This window comes from Hermetia illucens, chromosome 5, assembly GCF_905115235.1.
Source record: "Hermetia illucens chromosome 5, iHerIll2.2.curated.20191125, whole genome shotgun sequence".
Lineage (NCBI taxonomy): Eukaryota > Metazoa > Arthropoda > Insecta > Diptera > Stratiomyidae > Hermetia > Hermetia illucens.
The window spans coordinates 14639637-14657880 of NC_051853.1; the positions used below are offsets into that span (position 1 = coordinate 14639637).

The 18244-nt window shown below is 45.1% G+C and overlaps 1 protein-coding gene across 2 annotated transcripts in view; it reads left to right on the forward strand.

Annotated features, from left to right (window-relative positions):
- Positions 1-18244, forward strand: part of LOC119658356 (glutamate receptor ionotropic, NMDA 2B) — a 28357-nt gene that overhangs the window by 4998 nt on the left and 5115 nt on the right. For both annotated transcript variants that reach the window (XM_038065714.1, XM_038065715.1), the window contains exons 2-7: positions 4457-5228; positions 5278-5428; positions 14510-15100; positions 15169-15458; positions 15523-15675; positions 15794-15945. In XM_038065714.1, coding sequence (XP_037921642.1) covers positions 4457-5228; positions 5278-5428; positions 14510-15100; positions 15169-15458; positions 15523-15675; positions 15794-15945 — 2109 coding nt within the window. The remainder of the gene's footprint in view (positions 1-4456; positions 5229-5277; positions 5429-14509; positions 15101-15168; positions 15459-15522; positions 15676-15793; positions 15946-18244) is intronic.

Here is an 18244-nt window from a genome sequence, read left to right on the forward strand (position 1 = left end):
GCGCGCTCCGAACCCCTTTCCCCCATGGCACCTGTTACCGCCTGCCTTTTCACCCACATGACCATTAAGGTCGCCGGCAATGATTATGTAATCGTCAGCAGGCACGTGACAAGTCTTTTCATCGAGAAGTTGCCAAAAGGCATCTTTCTCGGCATCAGGTCGACCTGTCTGTGGTGCATACGCGGTGAAGAAGTGAATAGTGCGATCAGCTGATATAATATATCAAATCGTTCGACTTCTTTAACGGCATCACGGAAACCCTCTGAGATGGCAATGCCAACACCACATTGAGTGTGTGGGTTACCAAAATAGAGAAGTTTGTAGCCATTTTTACCGCGTTTGCGTTCAATATCGCAGCTTTTGGCACCAGACCATCGGGTTTCTTGCAGAGCGCAGTTGTCAATGCACCTTTTCCGAAGGGCTCTTGCGAGTTCCTCCGTCTTTCCAGTTAGGGTACCAACATTTAGCGTGCAGACACGTATTTGTTTTGTTCGTTGTGTGCGGACTAACTTGCTTACGTCCTGACGCCGTCCATGCGTCAAGAACCCTTGCTCATTTCTCGACAGGACCGGGGCCCGTCCTGCCGCGTCGACTGAGGTGGACGCCTTAGCATTTCTCCGAGGTTTGTGACTCAATCCGACCATCATGTTTGTAACGACATTCTATGCATTTTCTTGGTCGACCTGTCGCGGGACCTGCCACAAAGAGAGATCAGGTAGGATTTAGCATAGTAGAATAACTCCAACTATACTCTATTTATCTCTTTCCGTGATCTCAGCATTTTATTTTTGTTTTGCTGAGGATAGTACAGAGTACGTTACCTCAAACCCTCCTCCTTTACCTGGGCTTGGGACCAGCATACTATGTTAATAGCATGGCGGAGTTGAGGGATTGCTGAGTCCACCATCCACTTAATGGCGGACTTCGGTCACCCTGCTCTCAGGGCATTCCCTCTCTAGCCCCGCTAAAAACCTGCGGTAATTACCCTCATTAAAAGGTTACGGCGCCCAAAAATGCGGCTATTTTCATTTCATTAGTAAGTTTATTGGTACAGAAATTATCGCCGCGAAGAGGGTTTGATAGGGAGTTATTCCTTCCCCGATAATCACTCAGTTCTACGCTCATAAAACGCTAATTTCGCGTTAAAATTGTTGTAGCGTATTCTGGGATAGCTGGGCAATAAAGAAAGAAAAATTCCCCCCTAAAGCGGTTTTGCGATTTCAGCCGATTTGTTGAAGCGCTTAAAAATATATAGTTGACTTTACTGGTTAGATCATACGCCGTTTTAGTCGGGTCATCCAGCCTTCCGGTAGCCATACTATCCATACTACAAATAACTGCTGCCCTGCTACCCGTGAGCAGTGAGAATTCCCACTATGATTCGGAGGATCTTTTTGGTGAGGTTTAAGCAATCCTTTGTGGGCTTGGGTTCGTATCCTCCCATAAGCACCCTGGACTGCTCCATTCCTGGTAGACCGGCCCAATATAGTTCCCTCAACCGTTCCTCTTCATTTTGTAATGTCATAGCAATGAACTCGTTTCCGATTCCAAATAGGGGTTCTGGCCCGTGTAAAAGAGTCCCTGCTCCCTTCTTGGCTAGTTTGTCCGCTGCCTCATTGCCTTCCAACTCAGCATGACCGGGAACCCTGAGTATCCAGACCTTGTTGAACGATCCGAGCAAATTCAGTCTCTCAAGATATTCCCATACTAGTTTAGAGTTCACCTGGTTGGACCTAAGCGCCTTGATCGCTGCTTAGCTATCGGTGAGAATAGCCTGTGGTTCCTTTGGAGATTAAAGGATTCACAGCTGCCTATTGCGTATATTTCCGCCTAGAATATGATAGTGTGCTTACCTATTGGCTCCAAGTACATTCTCCTTAGAACAATGACCCCAATACCCGCTCCCTCTGCTGAGAGATCCGTCAGTGTAGCAAGTAATCAGTTGCTGGTTTGGGCCGTATGTCACAGCCACGCTCTCCCAGTTTGCCTTGTTACTCCAACGTGTTTCAAACTTCTTATTGAAGTGAAATCTCGTTGTCATGTTGTCCCTTGGTATGAACAATTCGAGTTACTGCCTAGAAAGAATATGAATTTTCCTTCGATTTTGTTTTTTTTGTTAGTTTCCAGTACTCCTTTCTTCCCCTTTTATTTGTTGTTGGGGTGCCAGGCAGGATGTTGTCGCTTTTCGCCCTTGGGTAGAACCCCGGAAATAAGTTCTGAGAAGCAGGTATACTCTAGCGCAGCAAGAACTTCAGACACCCCGGTTTTACGACGAGGTCCACAAATTGGATATCCCTAAAAGCTGTCTGGCGCCTTTCCCTACGCCATCGCTCTATCCCAGGCAGGGTCTGCCACGTCTTCTTTTTCTACCATAGATATTGCCCTTATAGACTTCCCGGGCTGGCTCCCCATTCATACGGATTAGGTAACCGGCCCACCGCAACCTGTTGAGCCGGATTTTATCCACCATCATATAGGCTGTCTTTCTCATTATCGGTATATTTCCCATCCTCCTTCTTCAAACAAACAAAAGATATTGCCCCGTCTTTGGCTACAGCTTTATAAAGCCTGGTTACTTCTGTGTTTGATTCCTTCACCGAATTCTGCGAAGTTGTACCGTTTTGCTTCCTTGATCGCGCTGCTATACGCAGTCAGTGCATTTTTGTACCTCGGCCAGTCTCCGGTTTGCCACGAATGTTGGAGTACTTCCTACGTTATAAATGTTCGACTGGTGTCGCTGCTTCCCCAGACTCCTTGATTGGAGTTTGCCTCACAGCCGAGGAGAAGCGGTAACGCCCTCCTCTCACAATACTTCACCAGTTTGACGAGTAGCTCCGGTGGAACCCGGATGTTGTCTCCTGGGAAGTAGCCAGATGCCACGACTTCTCTCGAGTGCTCCCCCCGGCTTCCAGTCAGACTTGGATAGCCATAAGATCCGCGGCCAGGAACTCTGAAAGACATATATATTTTAAACTAAGTTTAAGAATTGAGCAAGTTCTTCGTTTTTCACAAGAGGAGTCCCAAATTATTTTCATGCTTCCTCCTTGCAGACCGCGAATCTGCCCCCGGTACATCCAGCGCTCCCGAGTCAGCATTATTCCAATGTTCTCCATGCAACTTACCCTTACAATTATCGCAGAACCAGCATTCGCATGGTGAAGTTTTATCTGGGCTACCTTAGTGCTAGCCGTTGACTTCGTTATTGTTTGGAGCTCTTCTCCTATGTCGGAATATCACTCTACTGCTCCGACATGGCGCTTTCCTGTCCGTTGCTATCCACCCCAAACCCTAGAAGACCTAGGTCTAAGTCATCCAGCTTCTGCTCTTCAATGATCCAGTCGTTTGTGACCTTTATGGCCTCCATAATTCCTTCGAGGACCTCGGTAAGTTTTCCACCTGATGTCTCCTCCGAGGTGTCTATCCTCAGTTTTCCTATGCACGTACACAGGTACGTTGCTAAATCGATAGTTGATATAGCAATTCCTTGGTTTGATTACCTCGAGGGATCTGTTATTCACTCCGATCGTGAAGAGTCTACTTTTACCCTCCACCTTGCTTCTAAAGACTCTCCATAATCACGTATGGAGATCCTCATTATGAGCGATTAGAAGGTCCATGAGATCTTCCGTCTCTATTGTTGCGGCTTTCGGAAGAAACGCTCTCACCACATGTGCTCCTGGTATGTCCATCCAGCGCATGTCGACAGTTTTGCTCCTTCCCAACCTGGCAACTTAGGAACGATGGTCCTAAGCCACTCTACAGTCTCCTCCGTCACGCAGTCCACCAGTATGTTACCTGGTCGAAAGTGGAACCCGTAACACAAGTTTAGCAATCCATCCCTTGCACATCTAGCTGACGATAAAGGCTTTGATTGTTTCCTGCTCCTCACGAGTGAGAATTTGCTCGGAAACGTTTTCGGCAGAATAGGCAATCGGAAGCCCTTGGCCGCACCAGCATAGCTAATGGTGAGCTTCCTGATTCCTGTCTTCACCCCTGACCTGCCTGGGTTTCAGGTTTGGGTTTTTTGGGAGCATTTTTGCGGGCTAATGTCTGCTGCTCCCCCTTTCTCCGATAAAGATGGCTTAGATACGTAGTGAGTCCTCTTAAGGGCCTCTTCTGGTTTAAATCTTTCCTTCAGATACCGCAGGTACTATTTAGCACTACGGCCTGAGTCCTCAGAGGCTTTGTCTCTTTCCCACCTACCACCACCTAATGACAAGGGGGTAGAAACGGCGTGACTCCCCCGGGCGCGGATCCTCCTAGGAGCCCGAAACAGAAAATTTCAATTAAAAAGGGGATAATAGGAGCATAATCAACACCCCCCCCCCCTCTCCTGGGGACTGCTTTTCCGCATAATTTTCACCCGGATTTTTTCTCTAAGGCCTTGGTTTTTAACGTTTTGTGTATTATTAAAAATGTTAACTTATCCAATCACCCATCTTTCATTCTTTTTCAGATATCCTCAACACGCTATGCAAGGAATTCTTACAGGCCAATGTCTCCGCCATTCTCTACATGATGAATAACGAACAATTCGGACGTAGTACAGCCTCCGCCCAGTACTTTCTCCAACTAGCCGGCTACTTGGGGCTTCCAGTGATCTCCTGGAATGCCGATAACTCGGGTCTAGAGCGTCGCGCATCCCAGTCTACGTTGCAACTCCAGTTGGCTCCAAGTATAGAACATCAGAGTGCAGCAATGTTAAGTATTCTCGAAAGATACAAATGGCATCAATTCTCGGTGGTCACATCCCAGATAGCTGGTCACGATGATTTCGTTCAAGCTGTCCGAGAGCGTGTCGCCGAGATGCAGGAGCATTTTAAATTTACAATTCTCAATTCGATTATTGTGACGAAACCGAGCGATCTAGTTGAGTTGGTGAACAGTGAAGCTCGTGTCATGCTCCTTTATGCTACACAAGGTGAAGCAATCGATATACTTAGAGCGGCTGAAGAATTGAAAATAACTGGGGAGAACTATGTGTGGGTTGTAACGCAATCGGTCATTGAGAAGAAGGACGCCCACCCGCAATTCCCGGTGGGGATGTTGGGCGTTCACTTCGATACAAGTAGCCCGGCATTGATGAATGAGATATCGAACGCGATCAAGATATTCGCTTATGGCGTGGAGAACTATCTGAATGATCCTGCGAACCAGGGACGAAAGTTGAATACACAACATCTCTCCTGTGAGGATGAAGGACAAGGACGATGGGACAATGGCGAAATGTAAGTTATCTTCTCCGAATAAATTGATTTTCTTAAAGATTCGTTGCAGATTCTTCAAGTATTTGCGGAACGTCTCGATTGAGGGTGATACCAACAAGCCAAATATCGAATTTACGGCTGATGGTGATCTCAAATCGGCTGAACTGAAAATCATGAATCTACGACCAAACGTGAATAGTAAAAATCTTGTTTGGGAGGAGGTGAGTATAGATACAAAAATTTTGTCATGCATCTGTGATAGTGCAACATAAGAACAATTCCTAAGTGAATTTCATGACACTATTAACTGGCAGGTAATGTACATACTATCAAGCCTATACTTATTCCTCTTTTACGCAAGAAGCATTTTTACAAATGCTAGCGTTGAACCAGAAACTATATATTATCGAAGCTAGCGCTTTTCCTGGAAGGACCGAAAACTGCTTTTCAACTTTTCGAGTTTAGGTTGTGCTTTGGTAACTTTGTTGGAAGAACCAGCAGAAGGTCCTGTAGTTTGTTCAACGTTATTTGTTCGCTGAGCTTGATAAAATAATTGAGTAACTTGTTTTTATGCTATTCGCGATCTACTGGGAAAGCCTGAAAAGTTATGCACAATTACTTGTAGAGCACCGCCAAAAACAAAAGGCAAAATTGGGCGAAAAGTATGTCAAAGCACAATTTCACTTTTTTGGTCCACAGATCCCTCTTTCTGGAATAAGCACCCAACATATTAGACGCTCTCTCACCTCTCTCTGTTTTGGGAGCAGCGTGACCGAAAGTGTTTATAGTTGTTGACCATTGATAGGTACAAATTATCGCGCGTGTGGAAACCGCCTTGCTGGGTCTTAAGTTTCATCATAATCATCATCGGTGTCTGGTCCAGGGCTGCCTTAATGAGGAAGTCCAAACATCCCCGTTTTGCGGTGAGGTCTACCAATTCAAAACTCCCAGCAGCTGTCTGGCATCATGGCCTACGCCATCGCTTTATCCGAGGTAGAATCTGCTACGTCTTCTATTTCAACCATAGATATTACCGGGGCCGTAGAGAGAAAATTCAGGTCCTGGATGAAAAGTATGCAGGCTCAATGAAGTCTCCATTACGGGGTTGCTAAAAAACTTTGAGACTCAGAGGGAATAACTTTTTTTCTCTCCCTCTGCTCAGTCTAACCACTGCACTGGAAGCACTTTAGCAAGAAAGTTGTGACAATATGGCCTTCATGTCAAATACGCGAAAAACGAGAACTTGAAATCAAAAAAACTTGGATGAGGTCCCCAAATTTTTTTTCTGGGGCCAGAATGACTTTAACAAAATTATATTGATCACTTGATTTCAAAGTGAGACGAATAATTTCCATCCTGGGTTCGGATTTGTTTCTCCTCTCATCCTCCTCGCATCACCCAAGTCCACTTTGGAGTGGGGTCATATGCTTTGTGCTAAATAAAATTGTTGAGTTAATGGAGTATGAAGAACCCAGGAGAGATCTTAACTGGTAATCAATCAACGCAAATAACTTGATTGGCGTGATCATAGTCGTCACAAATAAAACCCCACAGGAACTCAAATATAGGTAGCTTATCCATATGTGGCAATAACAGAATGAGTAAGTATTGCCGCTATGGTGCGCCACTTTGATGCCCCAAACTCTTAATACCGTAATTGCTGTTGGAAAGGAAAGGCGAACAGAATCTAGCCGGCCTAGTTCATCAGAACCAACCTGTAGCGATTAAAAAGGATTTCAGCTCTCTCACCCTGCAGACCTGAAATGCTAAAAGAATCTACTGTCCGCAGCCTGGCTCTACCCTCCGTCTGAGTAATCGCAAAAGTACATAATGGTCTCTCCCTCCTCGAACATTCCTTCTACTCATCCTTTCCGACTCGATGATGACAAAAAAAAGAAAATTACGCTCTCTTTGCCGTGATCGAGGGGAGAGTGTTTCTCCTTGAAAAATAGAAAACCTCCAGCTCGTACCCCGGCAGATGAATGAATGTAATCAATAATCGTCTCAACTCCAAAATGTATCCCAGTGTTGTTGGCCCTGTCGCGCTCAATGATGAGTGTTAAAGACTATAAAAGACAATGAACGGCACCCCGCGGTAATGGAAGCCAAGATTTTGTGTTGGGGATGTATGGACATGTGGTCGATTATATGGACATGTAATTCGTGCTAACGAGAATCCACAGACTTATCACGAACTCTGTCGAGCGGAGAGACGACTCCACAGACGGAAAAAGGAAGCCTGGGAGAACCAACAAGTCTGCGATCTAGAAAAGTACAGGGAGCAACCGTACCAGGCGCGGAAGTTTTACCAACAAGTCAGCAGGATGAAGCCTTATACACCTCGATGCTCATCCTGCCGAGACGAAGACGGAAATCTGATTTCCGATAGAATGGGCATATTGGAGCGATGGGTTGAGTACTGAACAACCAGAACATCGGCGAGTTGGAGGTCCCGCCAACTGAAGGTGACGGACAAATACTGTCAATACGGGCAATTCATCGGCTAAAAAATCATAAGTCACCAAGAGCCGATGTAATTACAGCCGAATTGGTTAAATATGGAGGCGACAACTGGTCGCCAAGTGGTTCATCAACATGTGCTCAAGGTATGGGACAGCGAATCAATGCCCAACAATTGGCAAAGAGGCATTATCTGTCTCATACATAAAAAGGGAGGTATCACACAGTGCAGCAATTATAGAGGTATCACGTTGCTGAGTACCATCTATAAGATATTCTCCTCTATCTTGCTAGGCCGGATAGCCCCATATGCCCAGAACATCATTGGCCCATACCAAAGAGGCTTCATTCCAGGCAAATCAGCAACAGATCAGATTTTCTCTCTGCGGCAAACGATGAAAGAACTGTTAGAATATGGACAACAGTTGCACCATCTATTCATCGATTTTAAAGCCGCCGATGATAGCGTAGCCAGGGTAAAACTGTACACAGCCATGAGAAAATTCGGTATCCCGACGAAATTGATAAGGCTGACCCTGACCAATGTGCGAGGCCAGATAAAAGCAGCAGAATCACTTTCAAGACCATTCGACATTAACAACAGTCTACGACGACGGGATGCCCTATCATGCGTCCTCTTTAAACTGGCCCTCGAGAAAGTGATCCGTGATGCTGAGGTAAATGCTAAGAAGTACGATCCTCTTTAAGTCCACCCAACTACTGGTCTATGCTGACGATATCAGCATCATGGGATGAATCACCCGAGATGTACAAACTGACTTCATCCAGATCGGGGGGGGACAATTTACGTTCCAAAGCCAGAAAGCGTTTTTATGCTATCCCCTTGGAATCGCCCAACAACTTAGGATCTTCCAGGAATGGTAATTTCACCACAAATCGTCCATCCTGTTCTCATACAGTATTAGCAAGGAAGTGCTCCTCACATCTTTTTCCTGTTGAGTAAGGCTGGAGCCTATCTCCAATTCATTCAGTTTCCAGAGAGAGGCAGGGTCCAGCCGACTCAAATCTTCAGAGTAAACCCATGGCGAAGCATACTAGTTTCGCCATCTTGTAATCAGATATCCCTTTGAGGCCTCCAAAGAATTGTTGCCTGGCTTTAGCAATTGCAATGGGAGTGTCTTAGGGTTTCACTGGGAGGTAGTTGTAGATTACCCTCTCTTTGCCTAGTCAAGTGGAGAGCGTTTATCCATGAGAAATAGAAAAACTTCACCCCATAGACCAGCATGATAGTGAATAAATGTTATACATCGAACCTGTCCCTCAACCTACTCAGCATGCGCTTGGTAAAGAACATCCTCCTTCCTAGTTGGACAGTCGCAATTAGGAAGTTACATCAACACCTGACAACTTAAAAGGCGCCATGCAGACTAGCTATTCCCTTCAGTAATAGAACTCCAGAGGTGAGGCAGCATCTGATGAGTTGTCTCTGCCCCGGCCGCAACCATTAGCCAACTTTTTTAAAAACTTGGGTGTTTAACTCAAAACGAGGGGAACGTGGACTACAAGAGAAGGAAATATGTTGCCTCCTAAGTGGTCCGGTCCGTCATCAACTGGATGCGGACTCAGAACTCCCAGCATCTACAAAAAATACTATTGATACCCAACACAACTATATTTGGTAAAATTTTACACCCCCTTTTGCATGTATGGGAGACATATTGTGCGATGGTATTCATCGATGTGAAAATGCCTTTAACTCAGCGAGATGGGAAGAAATTATTAAGGCGCTTGTCAGGCCGGGTACCGCGATGTACCTTATAGGTATCGTTCTCTAGTTTCCGATAGGAAGAAGGCCTTGTTATAATTCAGATGAGGCCCACAAGACGCAAGGATCATTCCTTGACCCTTTGTTGTGGAACATAATGTATAACGGAGTGCTAACGTTGCGTCTCTCTGGTGAGGTCACTTTCATTAAATTCGCAGATGGCATTGGAATTATAGCAGTAGCAAGCCAGATTGATGACGTCGAAATATGCGTCAATGAACCAATCTTTCACATAAAGCCGTAGTTGGAAAATGCTGGACTGTCACTGGCAGAGCGTAAAACAGAATTATCACTGATCAGCAAGCGAAGGAAGAATACGTCTATGAAGATTAAAGTCGGAGACCAAATTATACCCTCCCAGCCTGCTCTCAAATAACTTGGGGTGATTTCTTATCAGAAGTTGAACTTCCTGCCATCGAAGATAGGGGACCAAGAAAAAGCCGCCGACAACTCATTTACAGAGTGATTACTTCGGTACCTGTGTGGGCAACTATGCTGGCTTAGAGGGGACCAGAGGGAATCCTTCCGCCCTCTCAGGACTCTCTATTAGCTATTAAGACTTTTCAGGCTGTATATAGCATACAGATTAGATGATCCCCCAGCGGAGTCTAATGAACAGGATTTTGCTCACAACTAAGCGGATGTGGTCTCGATCATGAATTTCATGGTTATACAAGCCGCGGTATCGTCCAACTTGCTTTAGTGCCTCAGAAGTTCTTCAGATGATCCTCTTCTCAAGTAGTTAAAAATTCGCAATTTTTAGAACCTAAGTCTACGTGAAATACATCAGGACTGACGAGGTGGCTATCTTGTATATTAGGAGCTGAGATAGGCTCTGTTACTGCTAGCAACTATGCGCATACTTTTTCGTCGTAGCTTTTATCACTTGTAATTTCCGATCCCAAATAGGATAAATTTTCAACGGTTTTAAAGTTACAGGTTTATGCCATTGTTGCTTTCAGCGGACCAGTGCTATTTGATATTGTTGCTTTCGTTTTTTGATGCTGATATTGCAACCATGTATTCCGTCTTGCTTTCATCAATATGCACCCCAAGATCTCACGCCGACTGCTCGATCTGGATGAAGGCAGTTTCTACATCTCGGGTTATTCTCTCCCTTCTTGCCACACAACAGCACTGTGCCTTTGTACTCTGGAAAGCCAAGTGGTAGCAAACGCGAATACGGTGTCCGGTTGCTTCTGGCGACTATCCCAAGGCGTACTCTCTTCACCCAGGATCCAATTTCTGACAGACTTCTGACTGCAAGACTCTGGTCCAGATAAAGGAGCATTACAATTGTACAATGCTTAGCTTCAGCGGAGATTTCCGATATAGTGGAGAAGGATGCTTTCTACGGACAATTACACGCAGTTCTGGAGAGGCTTCCCAAAGTTAACATTGTGACCGTGATGGGGTGATGGGTCACCTTGCTCAAACATGTAATGGGAAAGCACGGTCTTGGTAAACGTAACGATAATGGTAAGAGAGAGCCATAAGGTGGGTTTCAACAGATCGACACCGTACTAGCAATCAGATTGACCACTTTGTGATCAGAAGTAGATTAAGGAGTTATCTCCTGACAAGAAACGAAAGGGATCACCATTTGATGCTCGCTTACGTTCGTTTGCGTGTTCTGTCCACCACTTCTAGCGGGGTTTGAGAATAACGACCTCCAAGTTCAATATCAACCGCTTATAATGTCCAGCTATTGCTCGACTATGGAAAAGTTACTATATTTTGTTGATGGGACAGCAGATACACTGAATAACCCACCTGAAAATATCGATGAGCATTGGGCCGCCATTATAAATGCTCTTTTCTCGGGTGCTAAACTGGTCGTCGATCACGTCCCGAAGGGGAAGAGGTATCTGGCTGACTGCGAAATCGTGCAAGGGAATCGATGAATGGAAGGGGTTGAAGGCTTTATTGACGCGCTACTGATCTTAGGCGTGAAACCCTCGAACTCCGATACCGAGCAAAATTTCGAAAAATTGAGCGTAGCGTACACCATGACAAATGAGAATTTGCTATTGCGCTGGTCAGGGAAGGGGAAGATGCCACAGATTGAAATGATTTCAAAACTGTATACCACACCACATGAGAGGTGCTTGTTATCGAAAATCTTTCGATGGCCCTGTGAAGGACGTCAACGTTCGACTGCTCCTCCACGATGACGAACACCTCAAGAGTTGGATAAAACACTTTACCGGTTCACACGATTTTTAACCGTATGACATGCGGTGGCGTTCCTCGTCTTGTAGATGAAAGGGCTAGCCTCCATAGCATGGGATATGGACGGTTCCTCCAAGGAGGAAGAGAAATTATTTCGGCCATCAAAGAACTCAAGCGGAGTAAAGCCGCTGGACTTGATGGTCTCCCCGCAAAATTATATATCGTTTCACCTGCAGTTGCCACAGAATGGAACATGGGGATGATCGTTAAGATTCCAAAAACAGGCACCCGTTTTGGATGTGATAATTTTAGGAGTATTTGCGTGCTCCCTGTTGTCGCGAAGATACCAGCCACAATAATCCTGGAACGCATCAAAGAATATCTCGAAAACTTAGTCACCGGAGAGTAGGATGGTTTCCGCTCCGGATCCTCCCGCACTGGCCACAGCAACACCCTCCGGATCATTTTGGAATAGTGGGCGGAGTTCGGATCTTCGCTTCACCCACTCTTCATCGATTCGGAAAAAGCTTTCGATAAGGTATCTAACGTGGTCTAGGAAAATTAGTCTACAGATTCGCTTCTTCAGAGTCAATATAATTTGCTGGCTTTTTGGGTGTTAATTTTGTTGCTTCATTCCTTAGATCAGTCAAAGATTTTTTACGCTAGGGTAGGTGAATGCATTTACGCACACAGTGTTTGACTCCCGGTTCAGTACGTCATCGGACTACCAACTAAACACCTCCCCATCGTCAGAGAGCTAACCTGGAACCGTTTGTCACATTACTTCGTGCTAGTACCCGTACTCTTCCGCCTTGTGAAGCCTTCAAATCAGGAAATTCCTTTCACCAACAGGAGGGGAGAGGAGGAAGGGAACTGTGAGTTCAAGGAACCCCCTGCCATCCGGCTCCTCCACCGGTCGAGCTATATCTTTTTAGCAACGAGAACGACCCGAACGTAATGGACAACACGACTCCACCTGTCAGCACTTCTCAGCATCTCTTCGACAATGTTGTGTGGAGAGAGATCCCCTCTCACAGGAGAGAGCTGCTGACGAACGTCTCGACGCCCTCCTGGGCATGGGGGCTCCACAGGCCATCGTTATCAGGTTAATAACTGAATTTACAACAGTGTCAACTGTAGCGTCATCGCCCTCAGGAGTACCCTCCAGTGCGGCCCTACCTGTTCCAAGAATTTCGACAAACCTCCCGGTGTTCACTTTCGCGACGTCCCATGCACAGAAAGAGCATCGGGGTGGCGCACACCGAGGCAATGTATTGATGGTCGCTTGCCGAGAAGTCTTCCAGAACTTGCCACCCGTCCACCAGTGACACCTGTGATTTCGACGCGAAGGTTACGTCTTTAATGCTTCCCTCGCAGCTCGGTGCCGGAACGTTGGGGTGGATCCGGTATTTAGAACAACCAGTCCTGTTCTTGCCGCCATTTCTATAATTCTTTTCCCTCTAGAGTCTATGTGAGGTATGCCCCATTCAAGTGCCCTAACATTAAAGTCACCTCCGACCAGGATCCGCCCATCTGTGCCTCAGATAGCGTCCTCCAATGCATCAAGCCTGCGTCGAAAGTCCGGCATGGTCTTATTTGGCATAAGATAGACACTAAAAAACGTTATCTCTGAGCACCGAATCCAGACAAAGCCATCCCCTCGACCTTGGATAGGAACTCTAAGGAGGGTGTCATCCCGAACCCAGATGGCAGCGGTACCTGATATGTCACAGGCGAATCATGTCGACCGCGTCCTAGCTCTTTCCAATTCTGCTCTGAGGGCTGGATACCGCGTTCAACCCGTAGTGTGCGCAACGTTCAACGCAGTGTGCGCAACGAAGAAGATAGTAGATGCTACTCAATGCACCGCGTACCTTATTGATAGCGTGCGCAAGGTGGGGGTTGAGTTCTTGAGTTGTGAGTTAACTCCTAAGTATTTAATCGATTTTGATCTGCTCACTATAGGCTCCTGACTTCAAGGTTAAAGCTTTTAGCTTCTTTGTAGATGGATCTCGAAGCAAAGTATCGGGATTTTCTCCGTAAAGTGCTGACTTGGGACTGACGAAATGCAGACTTGTATTCCTTTGTCATTAAATTAGCAACCGAACGCAATATTAATTCATCGTAAGATCCAAAAGGGTACCCTGAGAGTCCTGAGACCTTGTGGAGGCCTCTGGTAATGGGGGCTTAAAATGGATAAAGAGTTCGCTTAGCCTCCAAACGATAAGAGAAAATATTTTGGCCTGATTCTCAATGGACTCAACCAAAATAAGGGTCTTACCTGCCATTATATTCTTCAATGATGTTTTAAGGGTCTTCTCTTTGGGGGTTTTTAGAAAATCCTTTTTATTTTTTCCATCGGATGACGAAGCTGAAAAGGGGCTTCGTTAGGACGTCGAAGTTTCCTTCATTAATTTCCCCTTGTTGGACTTGGTGCATGTGGCTTAGATGTAGCTTGTTGTGCAGGAAGATAGTGACATTTCTAGGGGTTTCCCTATATCCATTAATTCACTAGCTGACATGCGTATTGAGTAGGAGTAGGAGTACCTGAGTACCTGATATGCTTTTGAATGTCATTCCTGTTCCGCTCTACAAGTATCTGTGGATTACTTTTCAGCCTACCATCGTATTACGAATGCATCCTTATTGTAGAATTTACAGTGTACATATTTTGTAACAAAAGATTATATTGATTAATCGCTTTTGGTAAACTATTATCGAAGGTTCTCAAGGTTCTTTTGCATCTGCAGTTACTTAACTTTTTGTTCTGTACATACAAATGTATATTATTGTATATAAAATTGGTTTTTGTTATTAATAACTAAGAAAATATTGGGATCAAAGTGTTTAACTTAAAATATATTTTTTTAATTGTCACTCTCAGATCGGGGTCTGGAAATCATGGGAAACTCAAAAACTCGACATCAGAGACATTGCCTGGCCTGGTAATTCCCACGCACCACCACAAGGAGTTCCAGAAAAATTCCATCTGAAAATTACATTCCTGGAAGAAGCTCCGTATATCAATCTGTCTCCTGCAGACCCTATCAGTGGCAAATGCCTGATGGACAGAGGAGTGTTATGCCGAGTTGCAGCCGATCATGAAATGGCTGACATCGATATGGGACAGGCTCATCGTAATGGCTCGTTCTATCAGTGCTGCAGTGGATTTTGTATAGATTTATTGGAGAAGTTTGCTGAAGAACTTGGTTTCACCTACGAACTGGTGCGTGTAGAGGATGGCAAGTGGGGAACTCTGGAAAACGGCAAGTGGAATGGACTCATTGCGGATCTGGTTAATCGGAAGACAGATATGGTACTCACTTCTCTCATGATCAATGCTGAACGGGAAGCTGTTGTTGATTTCAGTGAGCCTTTCATGGAAACAGGTATTGCAATTGTCGTTGCCAAACGAACTGGGATTATATCACCGACAGCATTTTTGGAACCTTTTGATACCGCTTCTTGGATGTTGGTATGTTCTCTTATCAATGCTTGGTTCAAAGCAGCCCTGATAACCCCGTACTCGTGTTCATTCAACAGGTAGCTATCGTCGCTATCCACGCTGCAACTTTCATGATATTCCTATTCGAATGGCTCTCACCAAGTGGATTTGACATGAAACTTTCACTGAAAACAGGATCAGTGATTCCCTATCGATTTTCCCTGTTCCGGACATATTGGTTGGTTTGGGCAGTCCTCTTCCAAGCAGCTGTTCATGTGGATTCACCTCGCGGTTTCACGGCGCGCTTCATGACAAATGTTTGGGCCTTATTCGCTGTGGTATTCCTGGCTATATACACTGCCAACCTAGCCGCCTTCATGATAACTCGGTAATTTCCAATGCATACCAGTCGACCTTATGCTTAACCATAACGACAACCTTCTAAATTACAGAGAAGAATTCCATGAATTCACTGGATTAGATGACTCCCGACTTGCCCGACCTCATTCCCACAAACCTACCTTCAAATTTGGAACCATTCCGTGGAGTCACACGGATTCAACTATCTCAAAATACTTTAAGGAAATGCACTTTTACATGAGAGAGTATGTAGCATGTTGGTGTTGTGAGCTTCTCCTTACAGTGATTGGGAGTGTTACAATTCATAACTATGACCCTTCCTTCCTTCCTTTTTAAGTCCCTTATATCTACTTTCACTTTCAGATACAATAAAACCAGCGTGGCGGAGGGAGTAGCATCAGTTTTGAGTGGGGGATTGGATGCATTCATCTATGATGGGACTGTACTGGACTACTTGGTTGCTCAAGATGAAGATTGTAGACTGCTAACTGTTGGAAGCTGGTATGCAATGACAGGTTCGTATACGTTCCTTGTAATTTCTATTCAGGCTTAACGTTTTAGAGTATAATCCTGAATGTTCTATGCAATTAATTATATTTACTTCGTTCTCAGCCATTCACAGTTGCGTCTACTTTAGTAACTCTTCGCGGTTCCTCCAAATTTTTAGAAATTTCAGCTCCTGGTGCAATTCTAATGAGCTACGTATAAGGTACCAAAAATGTTGTATATTACGTAAAGAGGAGGTCCAAAGGGATCCTATCACATTCCCGAACAATAGCAAAGCAGAGGTTTGCAAGCGCCCGTTAACTGGTGACTTCAGCGGTTTTCAGGATACCGCTGTTTTCCCTTCCCTATGCATGTTGAGCATTTTTCCACGCTTTGAAGTTCCTCTTCTCCTTCTTTTGCCTTTCCCCTTCCAGTAGCGGAGCCAGTTCTTCAAGATCAAATTTGTCACTTTTCTCAGACATAGGTTTGATCCGAGGAGAGTTGAGTGGCTCTCAAGTCACTGTATAACGTATCAAGCCACCGCTATTTCAGTCGAACTTTTGGTCGTTTTATCTCAACTTCGATTCTCAAGCCAATCTTAGCTAGTTGGTCCTCGTCAACGCGAATTACGTGACCATATCAACGAAGAGGCCTCTCTTGTAATTGTTCTCCATATCTATTGCGGATTTAATTTCGGACGTGATCGTAACATGTTATGACAATGATCCAATACAATATCTTTGTTGCCAGACGCGAAGCGGCGTTCATTGTTTTTCTTAGTACGGTAGTGCTCAGAACTGCAGAGAGTGATAAGGAGAACACTGCGGTAGAATTTGAATTTGCAACTTTCATTTATACGTCAATCACAAAGAACGCTAGTTGTAGAAGGCCATTTCATTATAGCTACACTGATGCTGTCAAAATCTTCATTGATTCAGGTAGGAGAGAACAAGGAGCCATCAGACTAAGAACCTTGGCTTTATTAATATTCATCTTCAATCTAATTCTGCTCCCATCTTTTTTCAGATCTAGGGTTATAGTCAGCTTAATGCTTCAAATCCTTATTGAACCTGACCTTTTTCATCTAGAGTAGAGGTCTAATAGAAGCTGCTAATTCAAAGAATCCCCTTTCAATCGCTCATTTTTTCAGCGCTCTTCAGCATCATTCTGGCAATGCTTTCCGGAGAGTGTGAGGGTTAGAAACTGCTGCCTGCCTAGAACCTTAGTAAGGAATAAACCTTGTCAACTCACTCTACCACTCTTAAGCCCTCTCCCTTGAGCTTATACATAGTCTTGCGATTCTCAGCAGGAAGGACGACGAGAAAAACGGTCACCATTACAGTGAAACTAAAACAATACAATAGGCACATACGCAGGAGGCTTACGATACACCTCCTGTATGGCGCTCATAATACTTTTGGTAGAGGTGGAACCCTCAATGTTCGCATTAGTCAACTTAAAGTAGAAACTTTTGCTGCAGGCTTCTGCGCCGCTGTTTTGGTTCGCTCGAAAAAGCTCACCTTCGAGTCGGACGTCAATCCAAGGTACTTAAATATTGGCTGGGACGCTATAATCGTTTCGCCTAGGCGGCGCATCATCATCAGCATAATTAACCAGACGCGACTCTTCTAGGAAGTCGAGTCAAAGCAAATTATCACAGGAAACGTTCCAGAGATTCGGCTATGTAATAGATCCCGCCGTGAGCGTCTCATAGATCAGGGAATTGCATTTCAAATAATCCCTCAATATCCATAAGAAAACGCTCGTCGCATGGAAAACATTTTCTAGTGCGTCTAGCATTTCTAGTCATTTAACGCAGCAGCAGCATAGCTGGTACTTTTAAGATCGAGAGTCATGAGGAGTAATACCCGTCCAGACTAATGGCCGTACCCCTAAGCGACCGCATCCGCGACCTCCATGACGTTCCTACTTTAAAACCGAACTCCCTTGTGGATAAGCTCCCCGACAGCTCATATTGTTCCGGTGAACCTACTCCCGGGGAATATCTTCCTGGCTGTGTCAAGCGTACAGAGAGGTCGGTGTGCAAACGGCAGCTGGGGGCCTCCTTTACTTTTGCTGATCAAAGCGAGCCGTGCCACCTTCCAGCATAGAAGGAAAATATTCTCCTTCAGGCAACCGTTGATGGTGCCGAGCAATGAGTCTGGTTGGTGGTGAAATACCAGTTTGTGGTTCTATTCTGCATCATCCTGAAACGTGGGTAATCATCGACTACTTTCACGCCATTGACATGAACCCGTACAGGATACGGTCTATCAGTTCGTCATTAATTGAACGGAATTCCCACAGTACTCCGAATTTTCGGATGTT